Source organism: Corvus kubaryi, unplaced genomic scaffold, assembly GCF_017639235.1.
Source record: "Corvus kubaryi isolate FWS band 111438036 unplaced genomic scaffold, C.kubaryi_AGA036_p1.0 66, whole genome shotgun sequence".
NCBI lineage: Eukaryota > Metazoa > Chordata > Aves > Passeriformes > Corvidae > Corvus > Corvus kubaryi.
Window position 1 is genome coordinate 11,176,171 of NW_024582054.1, and position 21,807 is coordinate 11,197,977.

Below are 21,807 nucleotides of genomic sequence, written 5' to 3' on the forward strand. Positions count from 1 at the left end.
ATCTCTACCAACTCTTTAAATGCTTTTCTGTGGATGCAGGAAGACCATCCTGCACCTGAGCTCATAGATCACCTGTAGGCCGTTGCTTCTCAAATTGCCAGCCACAAAGAAGAAATTCAAGGTGGCAAAGAGTGTCTCCATGGTGTAGGTGACTAAAAATTCAATTAAACCCATTGTGTCAAAACTGTTGGTCTTTCTTGTGTCGTATCCAATTTCCAAATGTTATAGAGTGGTTATTTTATTAAATTCCAGCTTCATTATTTTAGTTTTATCCCACTCTCTCTTTTGTTGAATTTCTACTTTGTTGTTGTTTTCTTTCTTTGTGTAACAAGCACCACAGCAAAAATCAACACCACAGAAGTTCTTAGGTTTTTATGTGATGAATGTGAAGCATTTGCCTGTTATGTTCTTTTTGCCATGAGGACATACAGGGCACATTGGCAGCCAATATTAAGAAGCTTAACAATGATACTGGCAGTTACTTAGTACAATTTTAGGCCGTGTTAAGTGATCTGTAGGGAATAGTAATGCTATCCTTTAAAAGAAACTGACATCACAGTTGCATTCAGAATTCACTGGGGTTATTTTATTGTTTTTATTTTCCAGGTGATTCATATAACAGGCCGGTTACGTCTGAGAGTATCACTGTCACACGGACGGACAGTACCCAGCCAAATCATGGGACTTGTTGTCGTTGCTCATGCTTTGCCACCTCCTACAATTAATGAAGTCAGGATTGACTGCCACATGTTTGTCACTCGTGTGAATATGGACCTCAATATCATTTACTGTGAAAATAGGTACAGCCTTTAGATCCTTTATTTCTTTGTTTTAGTTGTGTGTATTCTATGTTGCATGGGCTTGGCAAGAAGTTTTGAAATTTTTGACTCTTGAGATGTGATCTTGGTGTTGTATGAGAGCATTGAATTCACTCTCATCATCACCACCTTCATTTTCATTACATTCTTAGAGGATAAAGGTAAATAAAAAACTGTAATTTTCAGGATGTCTTGCTGGAATAGGAGAAGATACACCAGGAAATATTCCTCTAAGCTTTCTCTGCTTTTTACAATCTTTCACTGTCCCTCTCAGAGGCAAGATTTGGGACTAGACAGACGTTGGTCTGACCTGTATGCCTGTCCTTATGCTCCTCCATCCTCCCCTCCACAAGTTTTTCTGTCTGAAGTTTTAAAGTTTTCCATTTTTGAACTAATTTGCAGATTACAGCATATCATGCTCAGTGTTTAATGGAACAGAAGCACAGATGGCCTAGATAGTAGGCTAGAGAGGTGGGATCTGTTGCAGTTAGAGGTGGGAAAACTGTAGAATAAAATTGGTTGAGGGCATACTGGGAAAGACAGCAGTGAAATGGGAACAGGTGATGAAGCGTTGGGTGGGGGGGGCTACGTTTGATGTGATAGTGACGAGTGATCTCAGAAGGTGAAAGAGAGGATTTAAATTCAGCTGCCTGCTCCCTGGGGGTTGGGTGCCAGTAGCACCAGGGGCTCCCTGTGGCAACCTGTCAGGGCAGGACATGGCAGCCAGGGCCCATCCCACTACCCCAGAGGGGAGCAGGGCAGCTGGCGGGGCACAGGGGGAGCTCCAGCCCCGGGCATTGGGCATTTCCCTGAGGACAGGTAGTGGAGTGGGCTGGGGTCGGGTCAGGAGGGCCCACAGCCAGGCAGGGCTGTGGGGAGCTGGACACTGGCAGGGGCTGCCATGGGGGTCTGGGCTGTGGGTGGGATGGGGGAAGGCCTGGGAAGCAGAGGGGCTGATCAAGACCATTAAAACCTCAGAGCCCTGAAAAATAAAAGTATAATCCAGGGAATAGATATTTAGAGCAGAGTGAAAATATTTGAGAAGGAAATTACGAGTAATAAGTTTGGGTCCATTAATGAAAGTCTGAGGTATGGGGAAAAGTTTGGAAGTGAAGAAGGAAGGTAATGCAGCCAAAAGAAGTTTTGTGAAGGGGAATTATGATCAAAAAGTGGAAGAAACAAGGTGACTACTGTAAGCTTTTCTTGTGAGAGCAATCATGGCATATTATAAGGTCAGTGGAAACTCTGTGATATGAGCAATCATAATTGCTCAATCATAATGGAATACCTATGATCAGGATAGCACTGTAAATATCAATATAAACTTTTATAAAAAAGGATAAGCTCAACTGTTTTGTTGAATCAAGATCTTAAACAATTTAAAATAATCTTGAATTTCAGTTATGAGGTTGTCTTGGCTGCCACATTAGTGCACTGCTGCAGTACTTTTTTAATAATATTACTTGACTATTAGACAGAACACTTCATCTACACTTCCAAAGCATTATCTAAAAGTCAATATACTATTCTTGTTTTTAAGCTTGGAAAAACTGCTTCATAGAAAGCTGCTTGCACAAGGTCACAGAGAAAGTGGATAATGGCAGTAAACTTTGGGCTTTTTGCCTGAGACTCTACCCAGTGAGCATCCAGATGCTGTATAATCTGGCAGCTGGCAAAAGAGCTCTGGGGATTAGGAATAGGATCTAGAACAAAACTTTTCCCTAAGTCTTTGATTTCACTGTGACCTACCCAGGTAGTAATGGAAAGCTGCTACCACTGCAGAGTTTTTCAAAGGCCTCTGTGAAATTAGTTGCTGGTATCTATCCAGTTCCTAATGAACGGACTCCCTTTTAACAAAATCACCTCCACTTACTGTTACCTTTATTGGCAACCTCCATAAAAAAAGCCAGGAATCAAAAAGATGTGAAAAATGAATGTTCCATCAGGTCAAGTATGATATGAACTTTTAGGCCAAGTTAGAACGATTTATGCTTTCTCTGCTGCGAGTTTGACATTTTTATGAGCCCTAAATTGTATATGTGGGGGTTTTTTAATTAAACATTTTTCTCAAACCTTCCCTTTATATTCATGTAGCAATAAAACTTTCAAATGCCTGAGAAAGGCATCACTGAAAACTGTAAAATGCATCAGGTGAGGTGCACTGATTGGTAATCATATAGGAAGGGCTGATAAGACATGGTAAACTGTGGCAAGACAAGAAGAAAGTGTTGAGCTTATTAATGTTTTTCATTTTTTAGGTTGAAGACAACATTATAAAGCACCTTATCCTTGTTTGTGATGGATTTTATCTCATGCTAATGCAGAATGCTTATGGTCGTACTTGAATGTGTGTTGCAATAGTTCCACTTTAAGCCCCTGTGTCATTGTTAAAAATCTGTTAAAAATAGTTTATAAAAGTAATTTCAAATAATAGGAACACTTCTGCCAGTGCTGGGAGGTGAATGTGATCTCACTGAGACAGTGGGATTTCCAGTCATGGAAAATGAAATAAGACTGACAGAACTGGGATTTCATAGCAGCAACAATGCAGAATATGACTGTAAAAACTGGAGGAATGGAAAAACATAGAAGATGGGAGAGAATTAACTGAACAGCTGATTGAAGCTGTCAGATTAATTATCTGGGTGTTTGCCAAGGCTGTTGTCTGAGTCAGGGAAGTTGGGATCTCTCTTCTGGGATTACAGAAAAGGAGGTAAGTATCCCATCCGGAATATATGGGCTTGACTCCTGGCACTTGCGGGCAGCTATGAAATTCTTTGTGGTGCCACAGTAAAGCAAGCACAACATTGATGAAAACAGAGAAAAATGGATCCATGCTGGGCAAGCTGTAAGCACTATTTATGGAGCAATGGGGAGTTACTGGCAGGGAGTTTCAGCAGGGAGTATGGAGCAGAAGCCATGCCACTTAACTGAAATGAATGCTCACAGTGGACCATTGGATCAGCAGGGGTGAGATCAATAGTACTCCTAGTTTTCCAAGTGGTTGCCTGCTTGCAACAGCAGTGAGCAGGAGTGACATTACTCAAGTCTTTGGGTGCATCTTGTTACTTTCCTCTGAATGAAGAGATCTCCTTCAGAATCCTGCACTCAGTGCACAAACTAGCCAGCTGTTAGCTTCCCTCTGAGACAAGATCTGTTAGCTAGTACACTGGCTATTTCTAATAATTAATATTTTTCTTTGAGAGCGTAAAATACAAATGTAAAATTTTGTTGCCTAAAACGTAGTATGTTAATCTATTTTGCAAATCTAGGATTTGTGTCATCTAAGCTTCACCATATAGTCTAAAATAGTCTAGGATTTCTTTATTAGTCAGTGGAGTGAGAAAAGCACCTGCAGAGGACAAACCATCTCAGATGGTGACAAATAACTAAAAGCAAAATGAAGAGACTGCTGCTAGAGTGCATCATCAGTCTGTGTTTTCAGAATCAGTTGTTAAGGATTGGAGACCATTTGGAGACACAGTAGCCAGTTTAATGTGGACTGTGATACCACATCTGCTAATATGTGCCCAAAAGGAAATAACTACATGGAAGAGGTTTAGCTGGTTGGCCATGACAGTGGTTGTCAGTAGTTCCTTCAGATATGCAGAAACAGTCTTGTGTAGCAGGCCTCAAGCCTACAAATGTATGCACAATTTCAGCAAATTCAGCAAAACACTGTACCATATACCTGCCTTTAAATTTCAATCATGTTAACAGCCCTGTAAGTCAGTGAAACCATTGATCTGCTCAAACACAAGCCTATGTGTATGTTTTACAGGACCACAGGACAGCGGCCTGTCTGGAGATTGCCACTTTCAATTCAGGCTGGCAGGGTGGGATTTCCTCTCCCTGATCTTATCACAGAATGTACCACAATCATTGCAGATTATTTCAAACCCTAAAAAAATTATTCTATGTCTAGAAAATAGACCTAGTTTCAAATGCTTGTGTGAGCAAGAAGTTTTCCAATTTTCTTTTTAATTTCTGTACTGTGTTTAAGGACGTTGACACCTTGACACGCTCCACGATAAGGGTTTGCACGCGCACACAGACACAAGCGCACAGACACACACACAGAGACACATGCACACAAAGGTCTGCAGAATAGATTTTAAAGTTTCTATGTGCAATAAACAACAAAGTCCCAGTTGAAAGGGCCCAGAGTGAAAGCTGAGCTCCCAAAAGAATTAGACTAAAAAAGATAACACCCTGAGGCATCTGTGTGTCTCAGCATTTAAATTATATCCCTTGAAATATCAGTTTGGACTTGGTGCCAAGAAATGGTTGAAGAGCTTTTTTATGAATATACCCAATAGAAGACCAATCTGTTGAAATGAAATGTGTCTCTAATCATTTGGTATAAACATAACATGTTTCTACTTTATTATGTAACCTTGAATCATCTTAGTGTTTTAATGAGGATTTTGGATTGTCACTAATGCTTTACAATTTCATGGAATTATATTGTCCTGGTGTTATGCTACACAGAGAATATGCACTAGAATTTAATTTTCCACTTAGTTAAATGGATAAAATAATTTCCAGGTTTCTTAAAAAAAAATTCTTTATTTTATTCCTTTAAGGGCTTGTCTCATTTGTACAGATATTCCATTCAAATAACTATAATGCTGAAAAAACTTTTTAGCAGATTTCACTTTCTGAGTCATTTGACAATTCTTTTATTCTTTTCTTTCTTGAATTATAGTCTGTATGTTCTTTTTCCTTTTTAGGATTAGTGATTACATGGATCTGACCCCTGTAGATATCGTAGGAAAGAGATGTTACCACTTCATTCATGCTGAAGATGTGGAAGGCATCAGACATAGTCACTTAGACTGTAAGTACTTCCATTTTTGTCAAAATAATCTGGGACAACAGCTGATTGCTCCTAAACTAGTATTTATATTCCACAACTGGGCTCTTCATCTTGCACCTGCTTTGTTTTTTGTCAGAGGTTTTCATAGAGGATGGCTTAAACATAATTTTTGTAAGATTTATTTTCAAGTCTTTTTATAGACATATAAGATTATTTACATATGTGGCAATAAAGCATTATATTTGCATTACCAGAGTTTCCAGCAGCTGTTAATTTACATGCATTTTTTTAATCCTTAAAGAGGTATTGCTTACATGAGAAACTCCCTCGCTTGCACAGGATAGGAACTCTTCCTCTTTGAGGGTTTTGGGGTTTTCTGAGTCATAACATGGAGGACAAAAACTGCAGCATAATTGGGATTTCACCAGATTTTTCAATACAGAACTGAGCTACAGCTCTACTAGTGCTTTAACCACCCCATGTGTTAATACCTAAATGGCCCCATCCTTACAGCATCCAAGTCACTCTTATATGCACACAAGTAGTATCTGATTAGTTTAAGGATAACAGAAGTACAAAAACATTGCAAGAGACAAACCTTACCAGAGAACATGTGCAATGTCTGTGTATGGGGGAAGGGAGGTTCAGCTTGATTTCTTGTAATTAAACTCTTTGTATTCCTCTTATTAAAAGCCATAGGGCCTAATTCTTTTCTTGTTGAGATCTGTTGACTACAGTGATGGGGTTCCTGATTTACCCTTGTGCAAAAAAAGACTTATGCCTGTAATCTCCAATTTATCTGTGCCTGCAGTGAAGCCAGATAATTCTTTGGAAGTTTCAGTGACTGACTGCATTTATGATTGAGTTTTCTGTTTTCTTAATGTAGAAGACAATCTGCAAACTGCTTCTTAAATTCAGACTCACAAATTTGAATAACTCTGCTCCCCCTGCATCATGTCCTACTAGCATTTACTAATAAAAGGGCAGCAGCCCAAATGCAGCCACATTTAATTAGATTTTACAAAACAATATGACTACAATACAAGGCAGTAAAAAATGTTCCATCCCAAATTACCTTGCTTGATCTGCAAGGGAAGATAGGAGGATAACTCTGACCGGAAAGCAGGAAAATAGGGACAGCTTCTATGCTAACATATGGCAGCCAACAGCAGTATTAGGCTGCATAAAGATTTCAGAAGTGCTTTTGGCACAAGATCAGGTTAGATGTATTTCTGCAGAAAAAATTAAATCAACTATCCAAAGGAATAAACAAAATAATTTTGTATCATTTAAATTTTGAGCATTTAATATCCAGAAGAATATGTCAGTTGCTGAGAAATGAAGGAACAAATTCAGAAACTTACTTGGTGCTCTTGAAACTGGAAGTCAAAAAATGACAAGTTGCACTTTCACTGCACTATCTGACCAAGGAAATAAAAGATATTTATGACTCAGATTTACCATACCACCTGGCATAGATGAACATCCCGTTTGAAAAAGATCTCAATCTTCTGAATGACCACTTCTCTCTGAAATAGGATATGTTTTATGAAACATTAATCTTCAGAAAAATTCAAGATCTATGCAGAGAGTGTGAGTGCAGTGTGGTCCAGTGTATAAGCACTGGACAAGGACTCAGGAGACCCTGAAGACTGGAATGACTTCCAGAAAGTCACTTCAACTTCCTGTGTTCCTGCTCTCACTGTATGTCCAGCTTAGCTGATTGGATTGCAAACTTTACAAACACAGAGATTTCTCCCGCTATCAACATCCAGCACAGTGGGGTTCACAAACTTGGCTGTGTGGCTATAACATAATTATTCTTGCTAGGCTAGTTGGTTTTGTTCAATAGACAGGGCTGGTTACACCTTTTATGTATATTTGTTTCCTTGCCTTATAGGATCAAGGTGCTCATAGAATCATTTAGGTTGGAAGGAACTCTGGGATATCATCTAGTTTCACCTGATGCTCAAAACAGGATCAACCCTAATTCAAAGCAAAATTTTTAGCACTTTATCTAGTTTATGTTGAAAAACTTCAGATTCTCCACAACTTCTCTGAGGAACTGTTCCAATTATCTTAATAAGTGTCAGTTATCCTCACAGTGGCTTGGGGTTTTTTTCTTCCTATCCAGTTGGAATTTCCCTGTTTTGATTGTGCAGCTCATGGCTCCATCTTTGCAGTATCCTGCTTGCACATATGCTGCTAGGTTCCCCTGAAGTCACCTCGTCTTCAGGCTGAACAAGCCCAGTTCCACAGCCTTTCCTCGCAGAGCAAGTACACCAGCCCCTGGGTGTCTTGACAGACCTCTACTGAGCTCACTGAAGTTTATCAATATATTTCCTATAGTAGGAGCCTAAAATTAGATTCCAGATGCAATTTAAAGACTGATGAGTGAAGGAGGATAATGGCTTTCTGTGCTCTACTGGCTGTACACTTTTTACTACAGCCCTGCTGATTCATGCTTAGCATCGTGTCCACCAGGACTCCCAAGGTCCCTTTTCACAAAGCAACAACCCAGCCAGTCAGTCCCCAGCCTGTAACATAGCAGGGAATCAGTCCATCCCAGATACAGGACTTTGCATTTGTCTTTTCGTGTTCAAACTCATGCTCTTTATGAAAGATCTTCAAGTTTAAATTAGTCTTGGGAATAACTGGGGAAGTACATCTGCCAACTGTAAGTTCTGCAGAAGCCGAAGTGGTTCATATCTTTGCCCAGAGAGATGTTCAGGTTTCTAGCATTTGACAAAAAAAAACTGTATAGAAACCAAGAGAAAAAAATTATAAAACCCAGAAATACTTCATAGCAACTTGTCAATCCTAGAAAATTAAATTCAAATCAAACTAGGAAAGAGAAAATCCTCCTGGTTTTGTAAAAATAAAATTAGAGCTAAAATTCATGAACTGACAAACACTGGCTGTGGAAGGTAAAATCCGGTAGAACTGGTTCCGCAAAACAGAGAATGCAGGATATTCACCAGTACAACATAGGAAATAATTGCTTGAGATCTCAATGGAAAAAACCAAACTAACCAAAAAAAAGCAGTATTGTGCAACATTTTGAAGAGGAGCTGGAAACTAAAGTAATGGATAGAAAGCACTAGTGAGAAAACAAAGCAGGACTTGAGAAAGCAGCAAAGTGAAAAGTTGTGTTTGATGGAGATTGCAGCCAAAAATCTTGGTTTATTTCTACAGGACATAAAATAATTTTTAGTGATTAAAACAAGAAGAAACCCAAATTGCAATTGTAGATTTAAGGGTAAAAGAAATGCAAATAAAAATGCTATTCTGCCCATTTACTGACAACATATCATAAGGAATAAATAAGACCACTGCATCCTGCCTTCTCCAAGAATATCCAAGATATTCAAAGACATCAAAGAGGAAAACAAGCAAAGAAGAAAACATTGTACAAAATCACACAAGAAAAAAAAATCAAGAGGGCTGTTGATGGCTTCAGATCATAGCAGCCCATTAGAAACTTAGAAAAACAGGCCTTGTTAACTCTATCTCAGATAAAAGAAGACAAAAGCAGTTTCAGGAATGTGACCATAGCAAGTATAATTGTGAAGAAGGTCTGCAAGACTATAGCAGTGACAACAGGCTTTTGTAAAGGAACTACTGCCCTAATGAAAGGTCAGTTATGGTCAGTGGAAAATCTTTTGTTGGCTTTAATGGACATGGGGGTTATGCCCTAAAAAAGCAATTTTATATGGACTAAAATTCCAAGCCAAATGAAGTAAATAGCAAAAATTCCATTAGGTTCAAAGGGGTCAAAATTTCTATTAAGAGATTTATGTTAGTTATACCTTGATGCCTTTGGAATGACTCTAACTGTGCATACACCTGCATTTATAGCAACACCATAATACATGGGATGATAACATAAGTTATTGAAACATAATTTTTTTCCAAACAGAAATAGAAGTTTATGGCAGTTGTTTCTATCCTGTTTCATTCAAACTTTTAATGATCATGCTTTGTCACAAATCTCTCAGCCAATTTTTTGGTGTTACAATTTACCTTATTAAGCTCTTTCCTGTTTTATAGTGCTTCATGGTTTCAGAAGCTTGGGAAACTTCTCATTTGTTCAACTTCACCATGTTTGTTGAAAAAATCGCTGGTAGAATAATGACAGATATCACTTACCATAGATCAAGTCTCTCTCACAGAGATCACAGTTAAAATGTTCTCTAGTCTAACAGCCCGTACATATCCAGCATCATGGCCCAGCTGTTGGCTCAGATAACACACAGAAAACTGGCTAAGCTGCAACAACTTTTGTTTGAATCCAAACCCTCAAAAATTACAGGTCTGGCTGTACCCTGGCACAGATAGAGTCTCTAATCCTAGCTCTGCATAACGGAGCTCTTCATTAGGTTATGTGGCATGAAAGAGTTGTAATTGAATGTTTTGTGTTTCACAGTTATGCATCTAGAACTAAAACCCTAGAAAGACCCCTCATGGTCCAGTTCTACTTTACCACTTGTAAGAATGGGTAAGGTGATGGGATCCTCTCTATTTGCTTAACACTACATAAAAGCATTGCAGGACTGAACTGCGTCTCAAGCACAGGGCAGTTAGTATGCTTTCACTAAGCCATGAGTCCCTGCATGAGTAGAACTGCCCTTGTTCTTATGACATCGGTGAAAAATATCCCTGATCTTAAAGCTAGAAGGATACATTTGATGTCTAATCAGCATCAGAAATCAAGCATATTCATAAAACTGTTGTATCAGGTCTTAGCACTGTCTGTAGAGCTCAGCAAGGCCAATTGCTGCTCTCGGGGGTATGATGTTGTGCATATGTGCCTCCATCTTTTTGACACTGCTTTCATTCAAAAGTCTGTAGCAGCCCTTTTTTAGGAAGTACATTTCATGATAAGAGTGAGTGGATTTCATATGCTGTAGGAGTATAATCTTCTATTTAATTGTAAAAAGTTAATGGTCTTCATTGAACATCAAGTACTTGATGTTACTGTTCAATGAAGGTCATTAAGAAAGCAGCAAGGAAGGGTAAAAGTCAAGACCTCTGAAGTATATGAATATACTTTTGGGCAAATATACGATAATGTGCCATCATTTCAAAATTAATATATTGTTTGCAAGAGCACTGTCACAAGTATATACCAATTGGTATTGGTATATAATATGTGCTTTTTCATTTTGGAATCCTAATTGAGGTCTAAATTCAGAAACCCGGCTCTGACAAGAAAGATACTGTTATCGTCAGCTATTGCTTAGAAAATATCATCCTCTTTCTTCAGGATTTGATTTACAGCTATAAGAAATACAATTCCTCAGGAACACTGAGCCAGGGCAGTTCATTTCCCATAAAGCAAAGGTCTCTGATGAGTATGTTTGGTAGCACTCCCTCTCATCTACTTTATCTGGTTTCCAGTGGTTAGAATAATCCAGTCTTTCTGAAAATAAACTATTCCACATTCACCTTTTTCATGGCTCCCCTATTTTTCAAGGAATATTACCCCCTCAGTCTGCTTTTAAATCAGTTATATATTCATGGTTTCTTTTATGTATGTTCAGTAGAAAAAATCCATTGCTGTACAAAATATTGCTTAGTGGTTTAGCCTACCAGCTGTAGTTGAACTAACCCTTTTAACTTATGCACATCAGTTATAATTTTTTATTCTCTTAATAACCTCAAACACATGAAAAACAAATAGAATGGGTTGATAATTTCTAACAGTAAAATACTTCACATATTTTGCTATCATGCTGTGGAATAACTCTGCAATGTCAAGTAGCTCACAATTAGTAAAACTGTAGGGGGAAAAAAAGAAGTGTTTTGATCCTGAGGAATTTTTATCCTAATCAGATCGAAATTTCAATGCTCTTGTAGTGCTTAATATCTTCAATGACCAAAAAAATCAAACTGTTTCCAATGTCAGCTTTTACATTCTGGGACTGAAATAAAATGCTAAAATATACAAGTGAATCTTGTGTTTGTACAAGTTTATTATCATCGCTAGAAAGCAAGATTGATTCTAAATTAGGCTGATGGAATGTCAGGGGTTTAGCTATTTCTTAGTCTAAGCCCAACTGGCATCCTGATGGCAGCCTAGTGTATGGTGTTTTCAAAGTATTGCAGAAGTGCTGGCCTGACCACCTGCACAGTCTTCCTCTCTGTCCATAGTATGGGCCTACAAAGATTTCCATGTTGGACACTGGCACCCTTAAGTCCTTTTGACTGGAGATAGTGGTGATACAGCAAGATGAGGGAACAGGAGATAAGAAGCCTGAAGAAATGGAAGCATGTAAAGAAAATATTTTTTTATTTTCATACAAGGCAAAAAAGGATCATGACTTTGGTTTTAGCACATGCCTAATGTTTGTTTTTCAGTCCTAAAGAGCATTTGGTTGTGCCATACCACCATGACACTGTGCTCTGGATGCCTTTCCTCCAGAGATTAGCCTGAGGAAATCATTCATTTCACTCAGCCCAAGTACCCAAACAGGGACTCTTATCCCAGAAATGAAATAATGTTTAAAGGGATTCTGTCCCTTAAAACAAACAGACCATCTTTAACCTAGGTAATTCAAAGATAAAATTAATATTGCTGCCAGTCTACTTTTATGAATCTTCAGTCTCTTTTCCTATTTTTAGGACATGTAGTTATGTATAGTCTGCAGATACATTTGGCATGGAAAGGGTTATATTCTAAAATCATTAATCTTACATATGTTGTCATATGATGGACATTAATGTTAGTGGAGAGATGGAGGACAGATTTAAGTTTCTTGAGCAAGCAGGGCCAAATTTCTCCTCTGATGTTGAGTTTTAGTAGCTAAGGGTAAAATTTGGATCTGGGATTTCATTTTCCCCTACAGTTTGAACAGAGAGTTCATTAATGATAATGGAAGTTCTGTCTGAAGTTGGCGTTCAAAGCAGGCTTGGGTTTCTAAACGACCGTTTCAATATTAGCAGAAGACATTCACTTTATGGCAGGATTGAAGTCATGGGGAGAGAGACAAATCATGAGGGAAAGTAAAAGTTAAGAAAGAGAGAAGAAAGCCTAGAGAATCCTAGGTAGAAAAATCTACTGTTCATTTTTCAATTCAGTCTGTCATAAAATAAACTCATACAGTTAGTTTTATTTGCATCAATTTTATCTATAGAAACCAGAGAAAAGTTTTCTGATATGCATGCCATAAGCTTGCATTGAATAGTGCATTTAGCAATACATTGCATTTCATTTGATCAATACCTACACAATGTTTTGAAATAAACATCTTACCTAGAATTATATAGTCTTGTTAATATTCATGGTTATGCATAATTATAAAGTTGTCATTTCAAATATTAGGCCATGGGAAAATGGTATGTTATAATAATTACAAAAAGGAGAGGGGAAGAAAAGTTCCTCTGTTGTTCAAGTAGGAGAAGATTATTTCCATAGTACTGGGAAAAACTAATTTTTGTGTCTTTGGTTTTAGTAAATTTGCACTGCTGCTGTGAACTGATGTCATATAAACTGATAAAATAGGATTAATTTTAAACAAACCATCTTCCTGGTCCCAATCCGAGATAATTTGCACATGCAGCATGCAAGGCTTTCCTCACTGTATTTGACAAGTTACAATCTTTGATCCTAATATGAATCCACATTTTTTAATACTTTGACTCAGACCACTTTTAATATTTGCTTTTCTGCAAAGAGGCAGGAAAAGTATTGCTTAGTTTTTAAACATTCTTAAGGTTTCAAATGTTTCTAAATGCTTGATCAAGGCTTTTTTTTTTTTTTCTGCGAGGTTGTTGATACTTAATTTTGCCTAATTTATCACATATTTGTGTATGTAACATCCCTACACTGGAAGATTAAGCAGTATTTCATATTGCAAAGTAAGCAATGAATCAATTGCCATACTTAGCATTTTTAGAGTGACTGTAGATGCTTAAAAGAACATCCCAGGTGAATTAAGTAGTTAGGTGGGGGTTTGGCTATCAGTGAGGCACAGTTTTCTTTCATGAACCTGATCTGCTACTTCCTGCTTATGGTAGGAAAAGATGAATTTATGTTTATAAACCAGAAACTATTACTGTCTGATATTCATATCACGGTAGCAGCCAGGTCTCAGTCAGTGGTATTGACACAATAGATTGCATTCTACCCTATGCTAAAAAAAGATGTTCTCTGTCCACCACTCAGGGCTTTCTCTGGTCATATGCTGTGAGTAAAAATGCAGCTTTCTAAAGCCTCACAGAACCAGTGTTTTCTTAAAACAGTTATCAGCTTTGTATTTTTCTTAAAAGAACTCTGTTGAGATACAGTAAGACAGGGCTGGTAAGGAACTGTGTGCAACGAAGAGAGGTAGAGCAGTATGACCCACAGGGACTCTTGTGACGGGAAGGTGGCATTCTTTTCCAAGTAATCTGCTGTTGGCCTTGCTTTTGGCCTGGTAGGTAGACAATGCATTTTCACACTGTGCAGGCTTAAGTCCCCTCCTCCTCACTCTACCCCATGTAGTGGATCCAAAATAGAAGTGCTTGCAGAGAATTACGTAGTTGACGTATGATTCCTCACTGAATGTCTACAAGCCTCCTATCGTCTGGCTCCTAATACTGTAGCAAGCATCATTTAACATTGCTAAATATTTTTCATTGCTAAAATCCAATTTGTGGATACCCACTATTTAAAACATCTAGCTCACTAATTGCAAAATCTATAGGAAAGTCCTTACAACATCAAAGACTCACTTGATCCTCAGAGCTGTTATAAATGGAAAACTGTCTCTGTTACAAGCAAATAAGGCACTTAATGCACTCTTTCTGGCTCTGATGCTATTTTTCCTGTGGGTTTTGAAAATGACCTTCCTGTAAGCATCAAGGACTGTAACTTTTCAGATAAAGAAACTTGTTCTTGTTTTAAGTCTATGCCAGGTTCATTCCCCTATAGCCCACAGTTTTCAAAAGCAGAAGAAAATGTAATCCAGAATTAAAAAAATAAAAACCCCTCTGTTTCCAGAATGAAGTTACCCTGTCAGCTTGCCTTGGGCCTTAGGTGGAGAAGTGGAGATTAAAGAGTCAGTATTCCTTTTCATGTTTCGTCTGCCAGTTTTGTGAATGTAGAAAGAGTACTTGTGGCTGCAGCTAAGTATCCGACTGTAGTATTAAGTATGGCAATTTCATCCTCATGCAGTAAATTAAAAATATTCTTATAAGTTTATCACAAGAGGAGTTCAGTATCAATACCATCCAGTCATTGATAAAGGTATTTCAAGGAGAAGGGTGAATAGCACAGCAGATGTAACCTCAATATTTTCACCAATTATAAAGAGCCTCTTTGTGAAGCTGTGTGAATATGTAAGATGATCTCATCATTTCCTATTTACTCAATACTTACCTGAATACGCAATATAGTGTAGCTTTTAAATGCATATGCACACGAGTAAAATGTCCTTTTGTAAGAGACTTTACTAAAAGCCTGCTTTTGATACACAATTTCTTCATCTCCTCTTCAAACTGAATTAAGCTACTTCCTTCTTTTAAAACACAACTCACTATTTAGAAGCTTTGGCTTTGATTTCTCAGAACAGCCTTACAGGAAGAAACTATGTTCTTTTTCTTTTTGTAACCATATTTCTGAAGACAAACTTGTACTGATTTATTTTAATTTTCTAACAGAAATAGGTTCCTGCAAAGAACACTGACTGTTTCTTCTTTTTCCCCCTCCTTCATTCCACCGCTAAAAGAATATTGCTGTGCACAAAGCTACCAAGGAAAACTGAAATCCCTCTGTTGGGAACTGTGTACACAGCAATATATTCATACTTTGAGAAATAAGTGAGGTTTTTTAGTTCTTAGCATGACATACTGTGCACTCCTTGCATGCTAACCACTGAATTCAAATTGAGGAACTAGGTAACATTTCAGTAAATTTTAATCAGGTTTAGCATCCACCATTTTAGGGAATATATCTGTGCAGCTGACATAAAGGTCACCAATTTTAAAACATTAACCCTCAGTTAGTCCCTTTGATTAAAGGGTTTGTGTATGTATGTGTGTGTGTGTGTGTTTATCTGTATATAATTATATAACCCAATCCTGCATAATCCCGTCACATGCACCATCCCACCAATGTGGTCACAAGTTTCACCTTGTCTACCACACTGGGTACTCCATGCATAACACAAATAGAAATATAAAATTATTTGCACTGCTCAGTGAGTGAGGGATTTGCCTGAAAACATTCAAGATGTAATCTACATGGCATTACATTTTCAGAAGTTTATGCTAAACTGAAATGCGTGGTTTGTTGCTAGTTACAAAACATAACTTCACAATCAGAGCTTAGAGTGGAGTGACTCTTTGCTTTAATTTCTTCTCAAAATCAGTAACTTTATTAATGGACTCTCTGTACCTTCAAACTGAAGATCTTTAAAATTAAACTGGGCTTTACTCAGTAACACTAGGTTATCAATAAACTGGATAGATTTCCCTTCCTGATGCCTCCTTCTAATTGCTTTTTTTCCTCAAAATTCTCAGCTAATTTCTAAGTTGCAGGTTGGCAATGCCAGCAGTTAAAAAATACTCTAAATTAGAAAACATTTCAAATGTTGTTTCATTATTTTCTTTCATCACATTGAGAAATTTCTTTCCAAGGTACACTGTGAATTTGCAGAACTGACTTAGGGGTGCCTAGTGCACTCTCAAAAGAGGTAAGAACCAGATTTAGCAGCACAGTGCATCTTGCCTGCCAAAGAATCTCTTTACAGAGAGAATTTTTATATTGAATCGTGGGACTTCCTTCAGAGCTTGGTCCACAAATCTCTTATATGAAATGTGCTTTAGACAGATGCAGCAAGGAAAATTCTGTGTATCTGGCAATATATCTGAGCTGGCCAAAAATAGAGTGGAAATTTGCAGGTAGATTAACTTCATGGAAAGTTCATTTTTAATACAGCATTTCAGACTTTCTTTGGATGTATTCTTTGTACTTGGGAGCCTGAACTCTGAGTGTAGATGGTTTGTATATAGCTCTGATGCACTGAATTTTCATTCTTGAGAAAGCAAGCACCTTTTCCTCTTTCCATAGTTCTGAAATGAATGCTCTGTTCAGTCCATGACAGACTTTTCCAGTGGTGCAACAACCAATATAAAAGTTACTGAGGGTTGAAGGACTTGTCTAGGATGACCAAAAGAGCTGGAGAATCTGAGTCCTTATAGCTATCACTATGCAGAACTGCAGTGTGCCCTTCAGCCACTGGCTAGTGACTCACCTGGTACTTTGATTTTCAAATGTGTATGTGGACAGTTGTCCTTTGGCACCTGTGTAGCATGGTAAACTCCCTAGACAAAACCTGTTCCAAGGAAGATAGTGGTGTATTTAGTAGGTGCAAGTGCAGATAGATTTTACTAGTTCCTGCACACAACTCTGGGTATTCATGTTTCCAGAAGAGAGAGAGTATCACTCCACACTTGTGTGCACATCAGTTTTACACTCAGCTGTAAGCAGAGTATTTTGAATGTCCTATTTCACTGAAATGGAAATGCCTACCATAATCAAAACTTACAGCAGTGCTTTTCTTCCCTTGTTCTTCATAACTGATAAAGTTAGGCTAATTTATGTGAGATTGTTTTCTAAAGTGGCTTACAACATTGGTTTGACAGAAATGCTGGGTAGTCAGTTGTTCATATTTTATATTTATTCTGCTGTATAATGAGGTTTTGAAGACAATGGATGATCACAGTGGAATATTTAGAGCTTGAAATACAAAAGTAAAAATTTAGGGAAATATTGATGTCTGCTAGAAACAAACTTAGTTCACTAGAGGCTGCTGAAAAACAGCAAGACCCAGATACAAATATTTGTTTATATTAGGGCTGAACATAACTTGCACTTCACATTCACTTTACACTGCACTATTTTACATGCATATTTTTCTCTAGTAGTTGAAAAATTGCTGTGGGGATTGAGGGATACCTCCAAGGTAAGGAAACGTCACTGTTTGTATGGCTGCCTTTGTAAACATCTTTTTCTGTAGATATCTGCTGTACGCGGGTTTAGATATAGATACATTCATACGTATAATTAGGGTATAGACATTTGGTTAACTTGAAAGCTCCAAAGTGTCATCTGTCACATTTATGGTAGGAACTTTAACTGCCTTAAATACTTATTCTTTTCCAAAGTGACTTTTTTCTTTTCACTCTAAAAAAAAAAAAAAAAAAAAAAAAGAAAGAAAGAAAAAAAAAGAAAGTGTACTTCATGAAACTATTGTATATGAAGCACTTATTAGCCGTAATTAAATGGACAATATGAATTTACTACGTCTTTAGGACTCTGGCTTGTTCTGGTTTAGAGCAAGATGATTAATGCAAATACATATTACTTGAGATAACCATTTAGCAGCTAATTTAGCCAAATTTATTACAGCAGTTAGAGGTTTTTCATTTTAGCAGACGGAGACAAGGACATGACAAAAGCAGGCGGTGAATGTGAAGGCACACTGCCCTCTAGTGCACAAAGCTTTGTGGGAATAGTGAGGAATGCAGGGAGGCCAGCAACAACCGTGCCCAGATTTTGTGAGGTTTATGGGTTTTATAAGCACATGCTGCTCCCCTCCACTGAAAGATTTGCATTTCATTCCCTTCTCCTGACACTGAAGAATCAGATACAAAACAAATCCGTTTCAACTTGGCAATATTTTGGCTGAAGTATTACTTTAAACATCTGTATTTTTAAGCCATCTTGCTGTGAGCATTTAACAACACCGTTTCGCATTACTGATTGCTTTTACTTCTTTCTCTGTTTCCTAGCATATATCAAACATCGGAGAGATCTGTCACTCTTTGGCTCTAACCAAGCCATTCTGTGCCTCCCTTAGGCCTCTTTCTCAGCCTGTTGGTGGATTTACTTTGCTCTGGTAGAAAGTAAATTCTCCAAAGACTTTTCCCCCACTGACCAGTGGAGATTTGGTTCATCTGAGAACTGTAAATTCTGTTTGACAAGATCAAAGAAACAGATGTATAATTTCAGTGGTTGATATCGCCTGCAATAAGGAGAAATGATCAAAGCAGCAGGGGTAGAGTATCTTCCCAAACCTTTCAAATATCCAGAATCTCAAAGAGGTCTACCTAGGAGCTATGAATAAATCACATATAAATTTGCCTCTTTTTTTCCTTTTCTTTTTTTACAGTTTGACATTGAGTGCATTGGAAATGTCCACACAGCAATAAGTATTCCGTGAACCATAGAGATTTGTACGGTCTTTTTTACTTTTCTTCTTCCACTAGAGTTTCCAAAAACAGAATAAAATTATACTTTAAAAACTTGTAAAACACATAGCTAGTTATACTGAACTTCAGATCCTGATTGTTATCTCACTGGTATTAAATCCAAAGGAAGCCATCTTCTGCTTATACCTGTGACATGCTGTACAATGAGGATCATTTTACCACAATTCTAACATGTGCTGTATCTTGCTTCTGTTTTGTTTGTATTTTCCTGTCAGTGCTGAATAAGGGTCAATGTGTAACAAAGTATTACCGCTGGATGCAGAAGAATGGAGGTTATATCTGGATACAATCTAGTGCAACCATAGCTGTCAACGCCAAGAACGCAAGCGAGAAGAATATCATTTGGGTCAATTACCTCCTTAGGTAGGTCTTCCACTCACTTCTCTTGCCTGAACTGCTGTCTCTGTTGCTTGTCTCTGTTGGTGAGAAGTCTAGAGAAAGTTAAGAAGAACTTTTCATATAGTCCACCTCAAAAGCCATGCCATTTTGTTATAGTTATTGAGTCATCTGTCGTGTCTCAGCACATGAGAATATTCTTGAATTATTTTTCCACCTTAGTCTTGAGATAAATCCTCCACCATTTTATTGCATGCCCTGAAATCCTCTCAACCTGAGCTCAAAGATAAAAAATATCCACACCAACTTTCAGTAACTGTGTTATAAAATCTGGTGTGAATTGTTCGGCACAGTTTTATTTAGATATTAAAAATGCAGGGAAGCAAAATGCTGGTATGCAAAAAAAAAAAGTTATCTCTGAAAGGCATTTGCCAGTTCACTCCAGAGAGAGGAACTTTCTCAAGACAAAAAAGGCTCAAACTACTTTGTTGTTCCTATAAGCATCAAATAATATTCACACTGAAAAATGCAAAATAGGATTTAAAAATTAAAGTACTATAAAGTACTATTTTAAGCTATTAGAACTATTTTAAACAGAAATAGTAGTGATGGCTTGAATGAAAGGCTGTTCCCTGAGAAATTCTGTTTTACCAAAGTATTTTTAAAGGACTGGTTTCAGAGCTCAAGGGAAAACCAACAGTCACTGAGAGACAGTGAATTATAAACCTGACCTTTCTCATCTGAAAATACCTTTCAATGCATTCTGTTTTGTGAAAATGTTCAATAAGATTGGGAGATTTTCTGTTTCATTCCAAAGCAGAACAAACAAACAAGTAAAATTTGAAACCTTGAGATTGTCATGTAATGCAATTGTCATTTTCTGGCATGTTCTCCTTTTAAGTTGCTTGTCATGGTTTGTTACATTCCCTTTGATGCCATGGGAGTTCAAAGTGATGTCTAGGGGTTAGATTGTGACTTATTATGCCAAGTCCAGCAAGGCCTGAAGAGGCTGTGCCTGCCTAAACTTGCATGCTGAAATGCTTTTGATTCCCCTTTTGGGGAAGAGAAGGAAGCAACCCCTGGCAGGAGAGCATTGAAGGGGTACTGTGGGAAACCTTCCACAGCAGCAGAGTTTTCACTGGGACTTGCGTGTTTCTGGCCTGATATGGTTGAGCACAGGCTTTTCTGAATATATCCTTATCCTGCTACTTTCTTGTCTCTTTTTTGCAAGTGTTAGACAGAATGCAACATTTCAGGAGATCAGCTTAAGGCTGACAATTCTGAACTGGAAATACAGCTTCACTGCCCCAGTCCTTAACAGGGCTTCAAAATGCCCTGAAATGTTCTCATATTTCCCAGCTCTAGCTGTAAAAGTGGTCCATAAGAATTATGAACAGCTGTCTCTGTCCCCTTTGCTACTTTCCAGACAATAGGTGAACCTAGTCCACAAACATCCCACAAAATAATTTTCTCTACAAGCAGAATATACCTAACAAAAAAAAAAGAAAAGCAGCGTGGTCTTCCCCAGGTCACCTCCCAGAACCTGACTTTTCTGCTGTATTCCACTCAGCAGTCTGTTAGAGAAATATTAACATCTTCACTGAATTTGTATTTTTAAATTGGATTTCTCCTTTTACTGGAATCCACAAAAGATCCAAATGTCCAAATAATATTTTAATAACAGATCAAGGCATAATTAGGTCTACCCGTAGCAGGAGTACTGGTCTGTATACATGTCCATGCATTAGAAAGTATGATTCAGCTGTCTGTAAAAGGATAGACTAATTATAGTGACAGGGAGGATTAATGCTGTTCTTGTTCTAGCAACCTGTTATTCACAGTGCGAAAGCCCTCAAACATCTTTTGCTTGGAGGGGGCAAATTTGGGGACTGCCCTGGGATGCAACAGAACAAAGTCACTTTGTCAGGACAAAGCCATAAAGATGATAATCGTAAGATGGTATCTCAGTGTGATCTGTGTGAACTCTGAGTTTTCACAGTACAATCTAAGAGGCTGAATATCAGCACACTGTCATTGTGGTAGTGTGTCAGGCACCCCCAGTGCTGCCTCATATAGTTCTATGCAGGACTGTGGATTTTCCAGACTTGAATTTGAACTGCATGGAAATGCTCACCTATTCAAAAATTATTAAAGACTTTGTTATTTTTAATATTCCTATGCCAGTTATGTTTAGCTATGTCTGTTCCTCTGCAGTTGCATGGATTTAGGGAAGGAACACATTTTGAAAGGTACAAACCAAGCAAAAGCATGGTGTTGTAGGGGTTTTCTTCCATTTCTCTGGCAGTATAGCTTTTTTAGATTGCAGTCATGTTCATTGCTAACAAGTCACAGGTGAGCACCACATGAGCAGATGAAGATATGATTATAATGGGTGTGTTGACAGTTCTTTATCCCTAACATATGCATCTTAACATGCACATGTGCATCTGTCATATAGTTAGAGAGGTTGTTTTTGGTTTCTTGCTGATGTGGATGTATGTGTGCAGTGTTTAAAAAATATATAACCTATTTCATCCAATTTTTGGCCAGATTCTTTGGAGCAGTGGTCACTTCCTT

At 37.9% G+C, this 21,807-nt stretch overlaps 1 protein-coding gene across 2 annotated transcripts in view; it reads left to right on the top strand.

Moving 5' to 3' along the window:
• NPAS3 (neuronal PAS domain protein 3) overlaps positions 1 to 21,807 on the top strand; it is a 607,366-nt gene that overhangs the window by 577,725 nt on the left and 7,834 nt on the right. For both annotated transcript variants that reach the window (XM_042047597.1, XM_042047598.1), the window contains 3 exons: positions 607 to 800; positions 5,552 to 5,658; positions 19,110 to 19,257. In XM_042047597.1, the coding sequence (XP_041903531.1) occupies positions 607 to 800; positions 5,552 to 5,658; positions 19,110 to 19,257 (449 nt within the window). The remainder of the gene's footprint in view (positions 1 to 606; positions 801 to 5,551; positions 5,659 to 19,109; positions 19,258 to 21,807) is intronic.